Source organism: Lepisma saccharinum, chromosome 1 (assembly GCF_977018435.1).
Source record: "Lepisma saccharinum chromosome 1, izLepSacc3.1, whole genome shotgun sequence".
In the NCBI taxonomy this organism is placed as follows: domain Eukaryota; kingdom Metazoa; phylum Arthropoda; class Insecta; order Zygentoma; family Lepismatidae; genus Lepisma; species Lepisma saccharinum.
Window position 1 is genome coordinate 138,004,887 of NC_139229.1, and position 20,477 is coordinate 138,025,363.

The 20,477-nt window shown below is 35.8% G+C and overlaps 1 protein-coding gene across 1 annotated transcript in view; it reads right to left on the bottom strand.

The window, feature by feature from the left end:
- Window positions 1-1,310: 1,310 nt before the first annotated feature.
- LOC146001546 (long-chain fatty acid transport protein 4-like) overlaps window positions 1,311-20,477 on the bottom strand; it is a 62,619-nt gene continuing 43,452 nt past the window's right edge. Inside the window, exons 3-12 of the mRNA XM_083139000.1 lie at window positions 15,888-16,125; window positions 13,919-14,153; window positions 13,130-13,331; window positions 9,730-9,922; window positions 8,298-8,444; window positions 6,611-6,748; window positions 5,747-5,813; window positions 3,646-3,736; window positions 2,552-2,705; window positions 1,311-1,826 (exon numbers count right to left, since the gene is read on the bottom strand). Of these exons, the coding sequence (XP_082995126.1) occupies window positions 1,672-1,826; window positions 2,552-2,705; window positions 3,646-3,736; window positions 5,747-5,813; window positions 6,611-6,748; window positions 8,298-8,444; window positions 9,730-9,922; window positions 13,130-13,331; window positions 13,919-14,153; window positions 15,888-16,125 (1,620 nt within the window). The 3' untranslated portion in view covers window positions 1,311-1,671. The remainder of the gene's footprint in view (window positions 1,827-2,551; window positions 2,706-3,645; window positions 3,737-5,746; window positions 5,814-6,610; window positions 6,749-8,297; window positions 8,445-9,729; window positions 9,923-13,129; window positions 13,332-13,918; window positions 14,154-15,887; window positions 16,126-20,477) is intronic.

The window sequence follows — 20,477 nt, forward strand, 5'->3', positions numbered from 1 at the left end:
ATAAACAATCTCTTGTTGTAGTCGTTTTACCAGCAGATGACAATTATTCCAAACATTATCATCCTGCCAGATAAACATTTAAACTTAGTAAAATGATTTATGGAATATCTATAATAAAAAAAAGGTAAAGTGCTCCCCTGTGCATAGCACTACGCCATGAAGGCGTATAGGGGGTGTGGGGGAAACGTCCCACACTTTCTTGATCCGGTCGTGAGTGGGGGTGATGTGATCAGCATCACGCCCCTGACTGCCTTTACCCCCCAGGGTTTCCCCAAGGTACCCATGTTATTCGACGCTGGGTGGGCGCCGGGGCCGCTTCCATCATTAGAAAAGTTCCCGGATTTGAACCGGCCGGGGATCGAACCCCGGGACCTTTAGCATGGTAGTCAGATACGTTGCCGACTGAGCCACCGCGGCCGCTGGAATATCTATAAGTCACTTTCAAAATAGTTTATTTGGTATTCGCTGTTATTGTTTTTCATCAAAAACTTTCATTTGTTTTTTTTTCTGATATGTGCTGAAAGTTTTTATCAAATTATCTTGTATGATTAAATTTTTGTACAAGAATGAAAATGCTCTTCAGGTAAGGCATCAATGTTATTCTAATTTAATTATGATCTTTTCATACAAATGTTATTGAAATGGATGATATTTAGCAAACAACTTCCTCACAATTTATTGCACGAAATCACACGAGCTGCCATGTTTCCAGCAAAACAGATCAGGCCCTTCGTTGAAAACATTCCAGGTAAGCATTGTTCGTGTGGCCTTTCCCGAAGTGATTTAAGGTATGATTATCGTGATCATGTGAGGAATGTGTACGTATAAAATATGCAAATTTCCTTTTTGCAAGAAGGCTTCTCTCACACTTTCTTTAACACTTGGACTTCGTGCTGTTTCTTCCCAAAGTGCACTGTGTAATGATGTCGAGTTGAATGTAATTGATTAGCAGAGAACCACTCAGCTAGCAAAATTGAATTTCTACCAGAATAAACAGCACTTGGAGTTTTAAGTCCTAACAGTACTGTATATTATACTTACCTAGACAAAAATTAACCATCCATTGCGTAAAATGTAAATGACCCACAAACAGTTGCACTGTAGATAGACCAGTATGCTATTGTGTGTGCGCTACGTGGTAGACAAATAGAATCTGAATGGTGAGAGATAACACCACAACAATCGCCACTAGAGATTATGTAAAGAGATTTTACGAAGTTCTCTTATTGACTGTTCTCAGTATGCATAATACTATTAAAAACAAGAGCTGTATCCACTAAAATACTTTCTATAGTCCTATGCATAATTACACACAAATTGTTTATTTTTAGTGAAGTTTATATTTATTCCTCTTTATATTTATATCATAAAAGTACTCAAGATAGTGTATCATTTTAGAGTTCACAAACAGTATTATTTTCTTATACACAAAAAACATTTGGACTGGAGTGTCCTGTCTGTACATCCAAATTAAAAACAGATCAGATTTTACCTGAGCATGTATCACAGACCTTACAAGTTACAACACACTTGTCCATATATTTGATTAAAATACATAAAATGTGCAAAAAGTAATAAGCATGACAGATCCCAGAAATCTAAAAACTACGTTGTAGTAATGTGTCTTTTGGAGATATGGTCTCCTTAAGTATTTTTTTTTTTTCACATGCTTCAGAGTCTTGTCACTCCAGACACAATGCTATTGTACAGTTCGTTTGTCAGAGGCACATAAAGTCCTCCTTTGTCCTTGAAGTAGAGTTTGTCCATGATGAGTGAGGGATCAAAACCTTCTTTCTGGAACTCAAATTTCTTCAGTTTGAATGTGCCTTTGAAAAAATAGTACGCCATATTAAGTTTTCATGCTATCCAAAGAATTTTTTTTCATCAAAAAGTAATTAAATTATTCTTTATTATTTCCAAAGTCAGAAAATTCTGTAATACAACTGGAAACAAACAAATGAAATGCTTCTTTGTTGACGAGAATGAGATATTAATAACTTATTCAATAAAAGAAAATTCCTCCATGGCGAGGACCAATACATGTCACAGTTTTTCACATGGTTGATACATGGTGCTTGCTCCATGTTGAATCCCACCGGTGTTTTTTGCTATCTAGTGTGGAGGTAACTGCCACTACTTTCAGCTAGCTCTCTGACAGAACAAATTTTGAAGCTCCTACCAACCAGAGACCTAATCTGGGAGTGTTTGCACCAAATGTCGAGAGGTCAAATAATTTGTTCAGCAATTGCAAAATATTTTGTAACATTTTAATGTGAATTATTATACAAGATTTCTGCAAAATTTTCTGTTAACTTCTTGGAGTACTTCTCATTACTTTGTAAAATGAGATGCGTAAGTATTACCAAGCAAATTGTGTACCACCATGTATTTTCACTTTGTTTTATGCTTCTAGAATTGAAACAATATGCCAAACAAGATTTCACAAAGGGTCAATTTATGGTTCCCCTCTCTCAATGGAAAATTCTCCATAAATCCCTCAATACATTATTTTCAGAGAATTTGAGTTTTAGTTATTTCTGAAAGAACGTACCTGTTAGGTGAGATGCTTTGGCAATCCTTAAGAAAAATGGCTGAGCATATGGTGGAAGGTTCTTTGCCATTTCTTTAGATAGATGATCGAGATCTAAAGTTCCATTGAGATCAACAATAGCTGCCATACCAGCCTTGCCTTCCATACCTGGAATCTGGAAAGAAAAATCATTTTAATAAATGTAATGCCAGTTCAGTAGCTCTTCATATGTGGGTACCTTAAAGGGACATGACATCCAATTTATAATTTACATTGGTGAACACTCAAATGATTTATTTGGTAAAACGATTTGATGGAAAATTCCAAAATTGTATTTACATTAGTCAAAATTCTGGAATGGAACAAGTTTCGTGAATGTGCATTCAATATTAATTTTTTTTTGTCATAAGGGAAAAAAATATTGCATGTTGACACCTTTGCAATCTGTAAAATTGCTTTATGTAATAGATACTTTATATTAGCTTCTTTTGATCGAACTTGTTGGCCAGAAGTGGAGTATCTCCCTTCACTGTATCTAATGTGCATGCAAGAAATTATTACTCAATTTATATTTAAAATGAAAGATTTTGTTTGCTACAAGTTGTTTTACAGGCAAATAATTCCAGAGTAAGAGTTACAATAGTTTAAATCTTCGATATCAATTTCTTCTTGTTGGTAACTGCTCCAGAATGTATCCTTATGGAGGAGAAACATCACAACCAGTAGACTGGAATGGTTGGACTCTTCTCCTAAGGTATCCTTCTCAGAATGATGTATGAATATTACTATTTTTTTAATTTTTTTTTTAGAATGACAGCATGTGCTGATTAATATTGTCTGCTTCCACATTACTACCCTTAAAGAATTAGTATTAAACTTATGTCTAGGTCAAAAATATTGAAAGTTAATGTAATTTTAATGTGTTTCAATCTTTCTTTAAATCCTTTAAATATTTTTGGCAACAGATCTTCAAGAAAATAACTACGTGCTGTTGTTTTACTGCAAATGTTTTTGTTAAATATATTTTTAACCATGGAAGCTTTTATTGAGTAATTTAGTGTTCAGTTTGGAGCTAATACACTTCTTATGCACGTGATAATTTACCACCTTATTACCTCAACTCCATAAACTATTGAATCCCTCAGCCCAACTGCTGAAGTGATGACATTTTGAACCTCTGTAGTGGATACATTCTCACCCTTCCATCTGAAACAAAAATCATCTTTAATGACCAAGAAAATTTCACTGAAACTTGTAAACATTTTTTATTAGCCAGAAAGATGCATAGTTATATATGGACTGCAAGTTTTAATTCTACAGATCAGACATTTTCATGCCAAAAAGGTTGTGGAGAATTGAGATCTACTTGAAAAGTAGCAAAAGCCAGAAAATGATGGCAAGGGGACTTTATGCACTGATCATGCATCACACAATGAGAAACTTGCTTGGCAGGCCTCTGGTCCTCTGAGGGCTGTTGTCTCATAGGGTTTAGTGTTGTTTTAGACTCCATTTCTAGGGCAGTGACAAGGTGCCATACGATTTCTAAAACGTATTACACGTGTGTCAAAAATGACACTATTTTATCTCAAGCTATGATTATGTCACTATAGTTTCCATATTGTTATTGTTCTTAACTAATGTCTTCTTTCTACTGATTTCTGGAGAATGCTATTGCATTTAGGTGAACAGACATCCTCTTTTATCCAGACATGTCCTCATATGTCGTGAGGTTCGTTATGCTGTCCCAAAAGATGCTTTCCGTGCATTTTGTGCAAGAACGAGATTTACCAAATGCATGGGCCAGGAGGCTGGTTTGTTCGGTGAGAATTGTCTGCTGCTTGCAGACAACTTGCTTGCATGATGGTTTGAAACTGCACTAGTTCGAAAAATGTATTATCATTTTAACAGAGAGCGATATGAAGCAACATGCACAAGATGAGTGTGCCTTAACTCTTATTACAATGTGATTAAAATGAGTAACAGTGTTTGCAGCAGAGTTTATTTTTGCCAGAAGGACATGCCTTCTGCTGGATGCCATGCGGAAACTTTCTTTAAACAAAACGCTGCACCTGTGCTTTCATCTAGAGCGTCCCATAAGTCTGTAAAACAACTGGTTTCACCAGGTTCATGACTTTCGGAACGCACCCATTGTCAGGTGTTAAATAATAGATTAGGAGATTGCTTTCTTTGCTTAAAAGTAACAGGAAATTACTGAAAAGGATCGATCATCTAAGACAGTGGTTCCCAAACCTTTTCGTTTCACAGTGCCCTTAGTGTTTCAAGATTTTTTTTCCGTGGCACCCAAGTCAGAATGTAGGTCTATCTAACACTTCCAATGCTCAGTTAGTGTGGTTAGGTTGCTTGCCTTAAGTTAAAAAATGAACACACATTTTAAATTCAGAAACATTTTATGTGTAAAAAGTACTAAATTAGCACATATTTGGAACAATCATATCATTGGTTGAATTTCAGTTGAAATATTGGAACATTTTGTGGCATCCCTGTAACCCAGCCACGGCAAGCCAGGGGAAGGCACACACTTTTGAAACCACTGATCTAAGAAGCATGTGTGAGCAAAGTGTTGGTAAGATTGTGTATATTGATTAAATTGTGAATAATGGCAAATATGTTGGCATTTTGTTTGCATTGTCCTCTTTTCTTACGACTTTGTCCTCCATTTTTGTGATGCTCTGTCCTCTTTTTTGAATGTATGTGTCTGGTCACCCTAATGCATTGGATTGGTCAGAAGTACAGGTGTCCAGAACAAATTGCATTTATGTAGTTAGATAGCTTCTTTAAACTGATTTAAAGTATTTAGTTTTCTGTCTGCATGACTAGTAAATACAGTTTTGACAGGTTCGGAAGTGTACTACGATGTCTGCATCTCAACTGGCATCTGACCTGAGAGCCATTTGTTTGTATGCACCTGATGAGGGTCACCATCTCAGTTGAAAAGTGAATGTCATCCTGGAAGAATTGCCATCTAGTAAGGTGCATGTGTGCGTATGTATTAACATTTTAATTGCAACTTTGAAAGTCAGTGATAGAAAATCAACATAAAATGATGAAAATTCAAGGAAATCTGAATTTTTGTAACTAAATATATTTTACAGAAACAATAATATTTGAAGAAGTTTAAAATGATCAAGAATAAAAATATCTTTCTGCAACAGTTTGCTGGGCAGTTTTCTTCCATTTATCAAAGCAAAAATTTACCTGAATGAATCTCCTATTCTGTCTTTGAAGTATAAATAGCCAAGTTCATCCTTCATTAAAAGGTCACCTGGAAGAAAGAAATCAAATCTAATCATAATATTCTTAGCAATCATGGTAATTTTATTTCCTAGGATAAGCTTCTAGTCATCATTTGTAATCTATATGTGGGTTCTATCAAATAAGAATTCAACGTTCCTTTTCTTTTTCCCTTGACATTTATTTATGAGAACACATTTAACGAATCCTATTAAATCTGCCATTTTTCTTATGTTTCATTTCTTCCATAGTTGTTGCAACTCTAAAGAAAGAATAACAATCCTAGCACAGTGTAGGTGCAAAATAGAAATTTTTACCTATGAAAATTTAAAAAAAGCATTCCTGAAAAATGCTATGTAAGTTGCCATTAAGTGATGTGCTCCAATATGTGGACACTTCTGAAGTATGCAAACTGCAGGTCAATCACCAATTAATCTTAATTAGCTATGATTCAAAAACAATCTCTCTTAAAATAGTTATGAACAACAAATTTAGTGACAAATTTGCTTATATTGTAATTTTTTCTTAATTATCTTGTTTCACATTCTATATTTAATCATGTTCAATATTTTTGTTAAACTAGCATGTAATATCTTAGGTAAGTTTGACATTTTTTTTTTTTATGTAGTGTTAACACCTCTTATAAAAATGTCAAAACGATCATGAACTTAGATTTGTTAGTATTACCCATTTTTCATGTGTCACCATTAATCTATTTAACAAATACAGTACAAAAATTTTCCTGGAGTACAAAATATATACATATTTTTTCAACCATAAGGATTCAACCATAAAATTTTAAAGATTCAGTTATCACGTTAGTCTTACCTGATACAAAAGCATAATCTCCTTTAGCAAAAACATTTTGGATCACCTTCTTCTTTGTTGCAGTTTTATCAACATAACCTGAGAATTCATTTAATGCTCTTCCTTTCACAATTTTTCCCACTATCATGCCAGTTTCCCCTGAAATAGGTCAATTATCTTTTTTAAGTATAACATAAATATATATTTCTGAAACAAAATAGTTTTTACAGAATTCTTTCAAGACCCTCATTATTATTATATGATTAACCACCAGCTTTGAAATTCTGTTACAATGATGAACAGAATTTATTCAGGATTTCTAAATATTATCTTTGAGGATTCATGTTTAGGGAATAAAAGAAATGGTAGTATATTAAATACACGTAAGATAGAGAGAATAAATTTAATAGAGAGGATGGCAACATAGATGAGCTTTGGGTTGGAATGTTTAGTAGATGGGAAGAACGTAAATATAGAAAAATTGGTTTCCAGGTTACCCCAGACGTTATTCGGGAAACTCAGATAATGCACGACTTCACATACGATATGACGTAAGCAAGTAGGGGAAATAAGTGGAAGGAAAACTGCTTGCGAACAACTTCCTGCATTCAATGAGGAAACATTCTGGGATCACTATAGGTAGAGAAATGACGTGGGCCATTTTTAACCTTTTTTAAATTGTTCAAGGTTGAAATACGTGTTTTAGGTGGAAGGGATCTTTTAACTTCAGGGACTGCTAATTTGTAACTGAATATGGAGACAACAACAGTTTTAGGCATAGTTTTTGAATTCCTGTCTAACCTATATCAAATCCACATCCTTATTCCTGGTTTTTAAAATATCTTGACGTGGCTATGGAAAGTTTTTCCTAGTCGAAGTTTTGGACCTGAAGACGAGAACAGTAGATTCTCGAAACATAGTTTTGTAAATAACATACTCATAAAACGTAAGTACCATTTTTTGTGCTTTTAGAATATTTTTAAAGCACGTTTTATACACGTAAGCGGTCGGTAAAGCAACATGTTCCCAAGTAGATGGTAGCAGGTCACCAAAATTAATAAAACCATTAGAAGTAAGTCCCACAGATAAAGTTAGTAATTTGCTTATGTGTATTTAATATATTGGAGGAAATTATAATTTTACTTCAAAATTATTTTTTTTACAGCTTGCTCTAACATAGTTCATAACTAACTCATTCTCCCATACAGCACAACATGGTTTCAGGTATGTTACGGATACGTAACTCGTGAAACATTGTAACATTGCAGCAACATTGCGAAACGTTACTGTGATGTTTCAGCAATGTAAAAATGTCCGCGAATCTAACATAACATTCGTAATGTTACAGAAACATGACAGTGCAACATTACAGAAACGTGTCAATGTAACATTGCGGAAACATGTCAGTGTAACATTACAGATACATTTCCGTAAGGTTTTGTGATATAATTTTACATTACGGTTATATTGAATGGAATCATGTCATTGAAGCATACCACAAGTAGGCATATTCACTCCTGCCATCTATGGCCCAAGTAATAAATTGTTTTTGAGTTACATTTATGCAGAAACCCACACCAAATGAGTACTTTAGCAACATAAATTATAAAATGCATAAGATAAACAAATTCAATAGGTGAAAACTCACTTTTTGATTTTAAATTAACATTGTTAATCTAAATATTAATCTCATTCTGACAAAACTCACCTGGCTTGCATAAAATGCAAAGACCATTCTTGTCCCTGATTGGCTGCTCAGTTCTCTCATCAATTTTTATCAAGTTAATAGGCAATAGAATTGATGGAAGCCATGTTGGTATGAATCCAACTGCACCAATGGTATTATCAAAGTTCACTGAAAAATACAAGCAAGAGACAAATCTTTCAGATCCTCAAAAGAAAATTGTTGTTATTTGTATTTTGTATGATTCTTATTTTACATTTGCTTTTCTGCTTCTTTAAGCTAGTCACAGCAATGAGGATGAATGATTAGATAAAATTGGTGAATGGACACTAGCAAAGAAAATACATGCCCTGGCCAAATCTTGAACCAAGTGCATTCATGATGATGATAATGATCTCGATCAGACGGGTGGCACAAATTTTAATAAACGTAACCTCTGCATGCATATCCTACCACCCTTCAACTTCTTCCAGCATTCACAAATAGTTTAAATGTCTTTTTTTTTTCTTGTATGTAAGCATTGCTTGCATTGTAGAATTATTTTCCTATAGTTTACAGTTATTACAAGCATAAGTTTAAATGTCACTCTAGCCAACTTAATTCAGGTTAGGTTATTGCAGATATAAAATAAAAAAACCTGTGCATGATGTGAAGGTCCATGGGCTGATGTGGAGGTAGAGCTCCACATATTCTTGATCTCGGCCATAGTTGATGATGCGATCAGCATCATGCCTGGATGCCTTTAACCCCCCCCCCCCCCCCGGTTGCACCCAGGTACCCATTGATATGAGGCTGGGTGGGCCTCAGCCGTGCAGAAACAGGGAAATGACTGGATAAATTCCTAGTCAAGATCACCTGCCCCGGGACTCGAACCGGGTCTTCCACCAGCAATGTCCATTAAGAGGGAATATAACTAGTTGTAACAGCCATTGCAAATCACAAACACAAATCAAGCAACAATAAACTAAACAAACATTGATCTGAAACCTACAGTATTGTTTCATGAATTTCTACCTACCTCCTATTCCATGTGTAGATTCATTTTGAAGCTAGTCTTGTCTTCCAGTACTTCTTTCATACATGTAATTCATATACCATACAATGAGGCAAGATGTTGTTGAGTGTCATGTTAAGCATGCAAGGAGAGAAAGGGTAGGATTCTATAATGTGGAACAGGCTTCTTTGCACTCATGTTTTCTTATTTTGCAGGACGTCTGTGCTAATGACAATAAAAAATAATGAACGAACATGCACAAAGGTCATGCATGCCCATACCAGAACTAGAGCCCATAACCATTGGTGGAAATATCATGACTTGACCACTCAGTGTGTTCAGCCAATGAAGCAATGCACAGGCTTCACATCCTATAAGGCCTATATTTAGCACAGTGTGAAATATACTTTATGTACTAAATATTTCTTTTCATGCAAAATTTAGTACCTTAGTACAACTTACGTGCATTTGCATTGCCCTCTGTGGAGCCATACAGTTCCACAATATTTGGTATCTTGAAACGTGACACCATTTGCTCCCATATACGAGCTTTCAAGCCACTTCCAAACAGGAGCCGCACTTTATGTTTTGTATCTTCAGGCTTTGGAGGGACAGATACAATATATCTGCACATCTCACCAATATAGAAAGCAACCTGGAAACAATCTCCGATTAATCTTTCAATCCATTATGGGGACTGGTGCCAGACATGAACAACTACTTTTGTTTCCTGTGTAATACATTCTGTCCATAATATTCATATTTTTGTATAGTATGCCCAGAACTCCTAGGTAAGTGATATGACACTGTACTAGATGATCAAGCTTGAGCGAGTGGATCAGTTTGTCATCATTTATTCCTTTTTAACTCAAATGTATTTTATTTATCTATATATAAAGATTTTCATTTAAATATTTGTGTTTTGAGAAATTCCAAATTTGTGTGAAACATTGTGAGGTGCATACTTTTCTCAAAGTATAGTCATAGGACTATTTAAGGTATCAGAAGCTGTATCAAGGGCATAGGCGTAGCTACGGGGTGTGCTGGGTGTGCCTAGGCACACCCTAATGGGCTGCTTTATCAAAAAGAATTAAAGACAGATATTTCAATAAGAGAGAAAATAAGCGGCAGTTAGTAAGAAGTTGAAAATGTCATTACTTGGTACACCCAACGGCGAAAGAAACAGTAGGCGAATTGTCCACCACCATTTTCATTCGGTCTGTATTACACAATGTGATGACAATGAATTGAAATAAAGACTTCAAGAAGCAGAGAAGAATGCCTGCTCCAGACCAAAATAGTTTAATTCCTTTACACAGCACAGGATGTAGAATAAAAAGTAATTAAAATAGCGGTGGACAATTTGCTTACCATTATCTTTGCCGTTGACTGTACAAACGTGTGCATTATCGCTGATGAAACGGATGTCTATAGATTTTCAATTTTTTTATGTCATTGGAGAAAGAAGATGTTTACTGCATTCTACTCTGTACTGCAGCGCCTTTATTCTATACCTGTCACAAGCTGCACGTGTGAGAGAGAGCTTTCTCCAAGCTTACCCAAGTTAAAACTAAATTAAGAGCAACTCAGAAGCAGGATAGATTGGAAGCCCTGCTCTTGCTATTTGTGGAACAGGAAAAACCTTCGTCGATTGATGTAAATGAAGTTATTGATGAGTTTAAGAACATTGTACCTTTTGACAGATGTCTCTTGTTATAGATGACATGTATTTTTATGTATTTGTTTGTACCATTTATGAACATTTTCTGTGTGAGTAATATCTATGCAATTTGACTTGTGTCTACTACATATATTCAGAAATTTTCAACACTGTCATTTAGTGAATTTATATTCCTTTACAAACATCAGTGCAGTTAAAGAGCCAAGTCGTTGTGTTGCAAAATATGCTATTAAAAAGGTACAAGACCTCATTTTTTTTTCTTTGTGCACACCCAAATATAAAGTTCTAGCTACACCTATGATCAAGGGGCTTCTGAAGGTTTGAAAATGTCTTTATAGTATTGCTCTGCATTATAATTTGATTATAATTATACTTAAGAATTTTGTAGCAGAAATTTTACAACAAAGTGGGGAGGATGATCCCCTTTAACTCCTCCTCTTGATTGATTGATTGATTGATTTAGTTTATTTTACTTCGCGTTTTGTGCCTCTTGGCTAATTTGCGAAGATGGGGATGAGTGATGAAATGATGAAATTGATAAATGGACATTCACAAACAACCAAGCCCGACCGGGATTCGAACCCGGGACCCTTGGCGTCGCAGCGCGATGTGCTAACCACTCGGCCACAGGGTTGGGCTAACTCCTCCTCTTGTTCATGCTTGGCAGGTTTGTGGTGAAACTAATGACAGGGTGGCTACTCAACGGGAATTCCTTGAATTCCGGGAATTATATGTGAATTTTTGGTTCCTGGAATTATATGTGAATTTTTGGTTCCTGGAATTATATGTGAATTTTTGGTTCTGGGAATTTTGTGTGAATTTTTCTCCGTAGACGTGAAAAATTGCAACTTTTATTAATACAAATCCAATTAAGTTTATACATATTTATAGATGCCCTGAGGCAAGGATTTTACAGTTTAGCTTCTATTTTTATCAAGGAAGGAAATGAAAGCTGCGTGGAAAGTAAAACAGAATTATCTCAATCAGTTTACTTTGTTAGTGTCCTTTGCAATACAATCTATGTGACAGACAGAAGTTCATTGAGATATCTTGAATTTGATTAGGTAAATTTGAGTTTGAAATTCTTGTATAACTAACAATTTGTCATAGATTAGTATATCCTGTAACATTTTTGACGTTTTTGTGTATGTATTTCAAGTCTCAGTATGTGAAATGGCAAATGTAAACTTCAAGTCTTAAATGAAATACTTTAAATACATATAACGTTTAATGGAATTGAATCAGAATTTTTGGATGCATTGGAATCACAAAGAACCATTATATTGTTAATATATTGTATTTGTGTGTGTTGGGTGAGGGGTAGGGCACGGGGTGGTGAGAGGCGGTAATATGCAAGGTTGAAACAGAAAGAAACATCTGCTTGTACCCTTGAATTTTTGGAAAGTTCGCCTTGAAAACTGGGAATTATACTTGAATTTTGTAATGGTCCTAGAGTGGCCACCCTGTAATGAGTATGTGCATTTCTAAAAATAACCCAGTTGTTATTTTAAAATTTTTAAAATTGAAAATACCAGAATACAGTTTATAAGGATAGAAATAAATCTGTCAATGTAACATCTTTTATGGAGGCGTTAGTGCACGTGGAAAGTGTGTCAGTTGGGGCTCTAATTAAGCAAAAGGGCCCAGAGTGAAAAAATATTTTTGATAATTGCTGCCCTAAGGATTGGAAACCATTTACAGATGAAACTTTCTACTATTCTGTGACTACATTAATTATTGTATAATAAATATTTGATATTGAAAATGCAGTTCCAATATTTCACGAACTTTTCTGTTTTCCCAGTTTAACAGGAACTACATTTGTTATCAATATATGATGCCCCACCCAGTGGTAGGCAGTTGCCCCCCACTTTTCACATTTTTGCCCCCGGTCTATTATCTACAGAGGAAAATATACTGTCTCCCCCCCCTGGTTTGGGAACCCAATCACCGCCACTGCCCCCTTCCCCCCTCCCCCAAAGGTGAAAACCTATCAAGTTTTCTTAATGTAAACTGTATATAGTATAGTAAACACTATTGTTCTGAAGGAATTATGAATTTCCTTGAAATCTTAATGATAATTCAACAATGAAAGTACACATTTTTATTATTTTTACAAGAGCAACTATGATAAAATGGCTATAAAATTGCCTGTATCAAATTTCAGAACTAGGAACTTACAGTGCAGTTGTATTTGATGCAGTCAGTCCAGAAATTGGAAGCTGAGAACTTGCGTCTGATTGCATTTGGAACTCCACACAGGAAACTTATTCCAATGCCAAGAATCCCTCCTGCAGAATGATAAAGTGGCAATGCATTGTAAATAATATCATCTTTTTTCATAGCTGACATGTAATACGTTCCATATGAAGTCATCACAAATCTGAAAAAGAGAAAGTTTTGGATATCCTTAGTGATAGAACAGATAAAATTTACTGATACTGATAACACATCTATCAATAGTAAGATAGTTACAATTATTTTTATGTAGGACCTGAATAGTTCATTCACATCCTTAATATATAATTAGGGACTGTAAGGTTTGCAGATATTTACAAAACTAAAGTGCATGAACCATATCTGTATATTTGTTAAAAAAAAAAAAATTGCAAAATTTTGCACTAAATTATAGGCTATCTGTAGATATTTGACTTGAAAAATTATTTTCAAAAAATAAATTTAAAAGTATTTATAATATGCCTAACAATAAAGCTACCAAAGGCAAATTTTAGACTACACATTATTATTATGCCTGCCCAGAAATTTAGTAAGAGGAATATTTTGTAGTCTTTCAACATTCATTGCTATCACATGATAATGTTTTTTTTTGGAGGCAAATTTAGGGTTATATCTCCTATCAACCATGTATTTAACATACCATTGCTTATTTTATTAATAATTTATCAAGCATCCCATATTGATTTTTTTCTGTCTTGGATATAGACACTAAACTTGGCAATAAGAAAGTACCTTGAATTCAAAAACACAGCTGCCTTAGGAAGCCCTGTCGTTCCAGATGTGTATATATAGACAAGTTTGTCTGTGAACAAAAGCTTGTCTTTACATTTAGGAGGATGACTGGAAGCTCCTGGAAGAAGCTGGTCAAGATATTTGGTATTGTTGTTCATATCATTAGTCTCTGGTGATCCTTCAAATTGATACAGGACCAACTTCGGGTTTAGGTAGGATGCTATATCTTTTACAGCTGTCAAAAGTAAAAAGATTTAAAAAAATATTTGTAAAATGCAAATATCATTATTTATGCAGATATAATCTAGATATAAATAGCACTGATATTGAAAATGCAGTTCCAATATATCACAAACTTTTTGTTTTCCCCGTTTAACAGGAACTGCTTTTGTTATCAATATATGATGCCCCTATTAACTACAGAGGGAAATATACTGTCCTCCCCACCTCCATAGTTTTGGAACCCAATCACCACCACTGCCCCCTCCCCCAAAGGTGTAACTAATATAAAATCATCATAAAATCTTTATATAAATTATATGAAGACAACAGGTTTAATATTGGAGGACAAACTCCAAGTTTTAGAGACTATCATACATAAATATAAATAAGGTTATTTGCAAGACATAATAATATGGTGTATTTGAATAATTCAAGTAGTTTGAATTAATTGATAACAATAGTAAAAATGATATAAAATTTAATGCTAAATGGAAAAGTAGTGTAGAGAAAATATAGGAAAATATTTAAGGCGAGGAGGAACAATTTCCCCTAGGTCTTTCTCGCTGGGGCAGCTGCTGATCACTGTTGCCAACGTTGCTCTTTTCGAGCCAGATCTGGCTCTTTCGTGCACTCGTTTGACTGAACTGTGGCACCCGCCCTCTGCCCCACTATGATGCCACCACTGGCTCCGGCCCATAAATACCAACTTTTGCCATGAGTGTACATTTTGCACGTGACGTGATATTCATATAGCTATAGGCTGCGTCACCCACCTCTTTTTTCCTCCCCATGTATTTTTATAAATAGCGCTGTGGCTAAGATGAAGATGACAATTTTGTTATCCAGGAACCCTTTATTTTCGATTTTATATTAACATCATTGGATTATTGAGATGAGTGATGCCGCCAAATCTAGGAGGTGAAAACTAATGAATAAATTGCCATCACTTTAAAGCTAAAGGTAATAGCAGCATCCCCACGCCTCTGACAACTAAAATTACCCTAGTAGGCACTTTATGCAGCCTTAGTTAATCTAGCTCCTTGAAAGTCCTCTTTAGCTATATTAATGGTGAAATTTAGCTCTATTATGCACATCAGGTTTGGCAACACTGCCAGGATGGCCGTAGGAGGCAAGGAGAAATGCACTAGGCTTATGGGACCATTATTTTATTCGTTCTCTCCGGAATATCAAACATCCGATGATGTAGAAAAGTACATGTATGGAAAAAGGACACGTTGAACTATGTCATAGTAGTAGGAAAAGTCGAAACTCCCATTTGATGAGTCGTTACTTGAAGTTGAAGTTGATGTCCCATAAGGAATACATGGGATTCGGTAAATACTAATTCATCATATTTTTCAAAAATCGTATAAGGCTTAATAATCAACTTAGGAAACTGCTTCCACTTGCCACATGGGGAGAAATTCATACTCTTCATTTCTGGCAGAGATCTTTTTAGTAGCATTGCTCATTCTGATGATATTGGAATAAATGCATGCTTGGTGCGTAATTGTCCCTCTTCGCCTTAAAGCAAAGATATTTTTCCGGTGGTGCCAGTCTAAGTAACAACCATTTAACATAGTTCTACTATTTTATAAAATCAGAATTTTAAGTATAACCATTAATTATAACACAATTTTAAAAAATATATACTGCATTCTACAAAAAAAAATCTTCTTTGTAATTGCATGAAAACAATATGACAAGTGTTGCAAGATATCTAAAATTTCTCATCAAACTTATTTACCTTGGGCATATTCAACACTATACAACAAAGCATCACTTTCGGCAACTTTGATACTATGTATAAGTGATAGGTGCCTCAAATTTGTGTTCACTAGTGCCGTAACAACTCCGATTTTTGAGAGACCCAGCCAGATACAAACATACTCAGGTCTGTTTTCCATCAGAAGTGCAACTACTTGGCCTTTCCTGAAACCTGCATTTTGGAATATGTTCGCTATTTTGTTGCTGAGATCCTCCACCTGGAAAGAAGCAGGGTATTTATTAAATAATCTGATGACCAACAGGTAACTCGGTGCTCACATACAAGGGTGAGTCATAAGTCTTGGAATATTTCCACAACCCAAACAGCGGGCACGTGTATATGCCGTGAGCGACTGTAAGGACAAGGGTAAACTGGCCCAAGAGGTAGTGTGGCACACAGACTATATTATACGGAGGGAGCCACTTCATCAGCATCGTCAGTCAGTTGTGAGTGGCAGTGACGATGAGTGTTCAACAACGTCTGATCCGTGAACTCTTACTGTATGAGTTCGAACTCGGGCATAACGCTGCGGCAGCAACCCTTAACATTTGTCATGTGAAAAGGGAAGGTGCAGTGAACCACAGCACAGCAACACGTTGGTTTCAGATATTTCGTGCAGGTTGCAGAAATGTCGAAGATTAGCCTCGGTCCGGCCGCCCCTGGGTAACAGATTCGGAGAATCGAGGAACTGGCAGGAAGGTGGCTGCAGACAGTTCAACATTAGGGGCTATACTTTGAATGCTAACCTGCTTTCATTGTACTGGAATGAATAAAAGTATGTTGTGTATCAGAATATTGCAAGGCTTATGACTCACCCTTGTAATAGCATTTTTTTGGAGTTGATATGTGGCCTATTTAATTGTAGCTGGGTTTCCCACTAAATATTAGTTTGTAATTGAAGTTACAGGTATCAATTTTTTGGTTCATTCCAAGTCAAATGCACATATAATTTTTATTGCAACTGAAATTGTTGTAAAATCTATTTATTTATGAAGGCTATGTTAACAATCAGGTTCAGGAGAAAATTCTACTTAAAAGTTTTTAAATTGCAAGGAACTATTTGCACTAAGCAGGGTTGGTAAAGGCCAGGAATTTTAAACATTCAATTCTGGTCCAGGAGAGAAAATCAGCAAGCGTAAATGGGTTCTGGACCTTAAAGAACCTTTTTATACAAGGGCTGCTGGAAAAGTTTCTGCAATCAATATGAAAAAAGACATGTGAAATTCTGGGAATGGCTTTATTGTTTTTCAAAGTATTCACCCTTAAGATCGATACACTTTTGCATATGCTCAAACCAATTTTGAAAGCATTTTTCCCACTCTGAAGCTGATACCTCACAAACCACTGTTCAGAATGCATCAACAGCTGCTTGGGGCGACACAATTCGCTCACCAGTCATCTTATTTTTCATGTGTGGGAACAAAAAATCATTAGGTGATAAATCAGGTGAGTACGGACAGTGAGTCATTAATTCAACATTTTTGCTGGACAAAAAACCAACAGTTTGGTGTGCTGAGTGGGAACTGGCGTTGTCGTGGTGAAGAATAATGCGACAATTTTGGTTTGTTTTACGCAATTCATTGATGAGCTCTGGCAAATAAATTGTTGTATACTACTCAGCATTTAGAGTCCTTCGATCTTCTAAAGCTATTGTTGCCACATGTCCGGAATAACCGAAGAAACAAGCAACAATTTGCTTGGCAGCAGTCCTCAAAAGAACAACTTTTGTTGGTTTCGTCTCACTTTGAAACACCAAAACAGTGGATTGCTGTTTAGTTTTGGATTCGTATGAATAGATCCCAAGTTTTGTCCCCTGTAACGATGTAGTACACCAAATTTGACTTGCCTGGGTTGAATTTTTTGAGCATTTCTTTACATTAATTTACACGAGCCAGTTTTTGAGCTTCAGTCAAGTTGTGTGGGATCCAACTGCTTGAAAGTTTCCATACATTCAGATGACCATGCAAAATCGTATGTATTGCTTTCATGTCAATGTTCAAGGATGCCTGAATCTCACAGTATGTCACATGCCGATCTCTCTCAATCATTTCACGCACAGCATCAACATTACTGGCAACAACAGACGTGGATGGACAACCTTCACAAAATTCATCACTGAGAAATGTGCGACCATGCTGGAATTCGGGAAACCAATTGTACACAGTCCTATTGGATGGTGTTTCATCCCCAAAAGCCAAATTAAGTCGCTCGATGCATTGTTTTGGTGTTAAACTACATTTGAAATCATAAAAAATCATTGCCCGAAAGTGTTCACGAGAATTTTCCAAATAGGCTTAAACAAAGAATAAAAAATAATTTAAACATAAAGGTTTATTCTTCTGATTTTTATAATAGCAGAACACTAGCGCCACTGTTGGTGCTAGTTTGCAGAAACTTTTCCAGCAGCCCTCATATGTAAAGTATTTCAATTTGGTCCAGAAACCTTCTTTCAGGAAGAATTTAAATTCGGTCCAGGAACCTTTTCTCCTGCATCAATTTAAATAACAGTCCAGGATCCTTTTTTTTTTTCAGGAACAATTAAAATACGTGTGCTACGCTTTCTACAACCGCAGTGTGACATTCCAATGTAAAACATACTCGCGGACATTTTTAGAAGGCAAATTTTAATCGGTCAACCCTGGCTCAAAAATTGTAAATCAATTCAATCCCGGACTGGGAGAGAAAATCAGCAAACGTAAATGTGTTCTATACAGTGTATAACCTTTTCATATTTAAAGCATTTCAATTTGGTCTAGGAACCTTTTTTCCAGAATGAATTTCAATTTGGTCCAGGAACCTTTTCTCCCACATCAATTTAAATACAGTCCAGGATCCTTTTTTCCAGGAACAATTAAAATACGGTACAGGAACATTTTTTTCAATGGAACAATATGCAACTTGGACCGATTTAAATTGTGCGAGAAAAAAGGTTCCGGTTCTGCAGCAGAACCCATTAGAATTTATGGATTCCTGGACCTTAAACAACCCTGGCACTAGGCATAACTCTGGCTTCCCCACCAATCAGTGTTGCCAATGCACTCATCTTGTCTACTTCACCACAGACAAGCAAGATAGCTCTGGTGTGCCAGCAGCAAAAGCCCATAACATGTGGAGGCCAACAGGGGTGTGGCAAACTATGTCATTTGTGGTGTTCAATTTGTCGATGTGGTTAGTTTTCACAGACACAAACTTGTACTGTGGCCAGCTGTTTTAGCAGGAAGGCAAGAGAGTTATGGTTCCTACTTTACAAGAGTTTGAGGGTTTATACAGAATCTCCCATATGGGGAATATAAGGCAATTTTAGGGGTGTAAAGAGGTATTTATGTTGTTCGAATGCTCAGTATCATCTTTATTTCATATTATTTTGATGAGATACCAGAAAATGATCTTTAGAAGATCAACTCATGTAAAATATCTATGAAGTAACCTATATAACCTTTCAAAGATAAACTTCGGTTTTATTTACTCTTTAATACTGTAAACAGAACATTCCTTCTTGTTGCAAGTGATGGTGTTTGAAAATAGCACAATACTGTTCTCTACACTATTTCATGATTCCTACTAATGTTATTCACCGTGAACTACTTGATTGTACTAAAATTTGGAAAGTTATTTTTGACAGCTGTAAAACCCAAACAAAGTTAGCTCTGTGTAAATTTTAAGATTCAACCAAGACCAATTATACAAATGACAATGTCAAATATCACAATTGGCTTTTTTTTTTTTTTTTGTCAGATTTCAAGAAACAATGTGCTGTTTACCAGGGGCATAACGAGACTCACGGAGGCCTCGGGGCAGACTACTCAGGTGGGGACCCCATTTACTGTTTAGATAGTGACTGGTTCTACGAATACAAAAATGCGTAATTTTAGAATGTATGGTGTTATACAGGGTGGCTCAAAAAGTCACTTAACACCCCCGGTACAAGGCCACTGCATCGCGCTACGTGGAAATTGAGATGACCAATCGTTATCAGGCCAAGGGGCCATCTTGATATCCGCCATATTGAATTCAGCTTAAGAATTTTAAATGGAAACTGGGTGATATGATTACAGTGTGATGCTTCCATTAAATGAAAAGTCCTTCACAGTGACAAGGCTAATGTTTATGTTCATAAGGAAGTTCTTAAACAGAATATTCGATGCTTTTTATCTGATATCCCATTTTCGACAGATCAAAGCTGAATGGTTAGTGCTGGTAAGTTAATGGTGTGGCGTGCTGTGTGGAACCCGATTGGTTAGTCAATTTTCCATCAACAGAACCTTAAATGCTTAGGACTACTTGGATTTGTTAAATAAACAGGTTTTTTCATCCTTGCTTATGGAAGAAGGTACTTTTTACAGACTTTTTTTCAACACTATGGGAACGTTGTGAAGCAGTTTCTCTCCAAAGTTAGCTATCAGATGACGAGGGTCGCATATTCTGTTTATGAACTTCCTTATGAGCATAAACATTAGCCTTGTCACTGTGAAGGACTTTTAATTCAATGGAAGCATCACACTGTAAATTGTTCGCAACAACCATTCATAATGCGCAGCTCTTGGTGGATGTATCGGATTAAAATCGTGT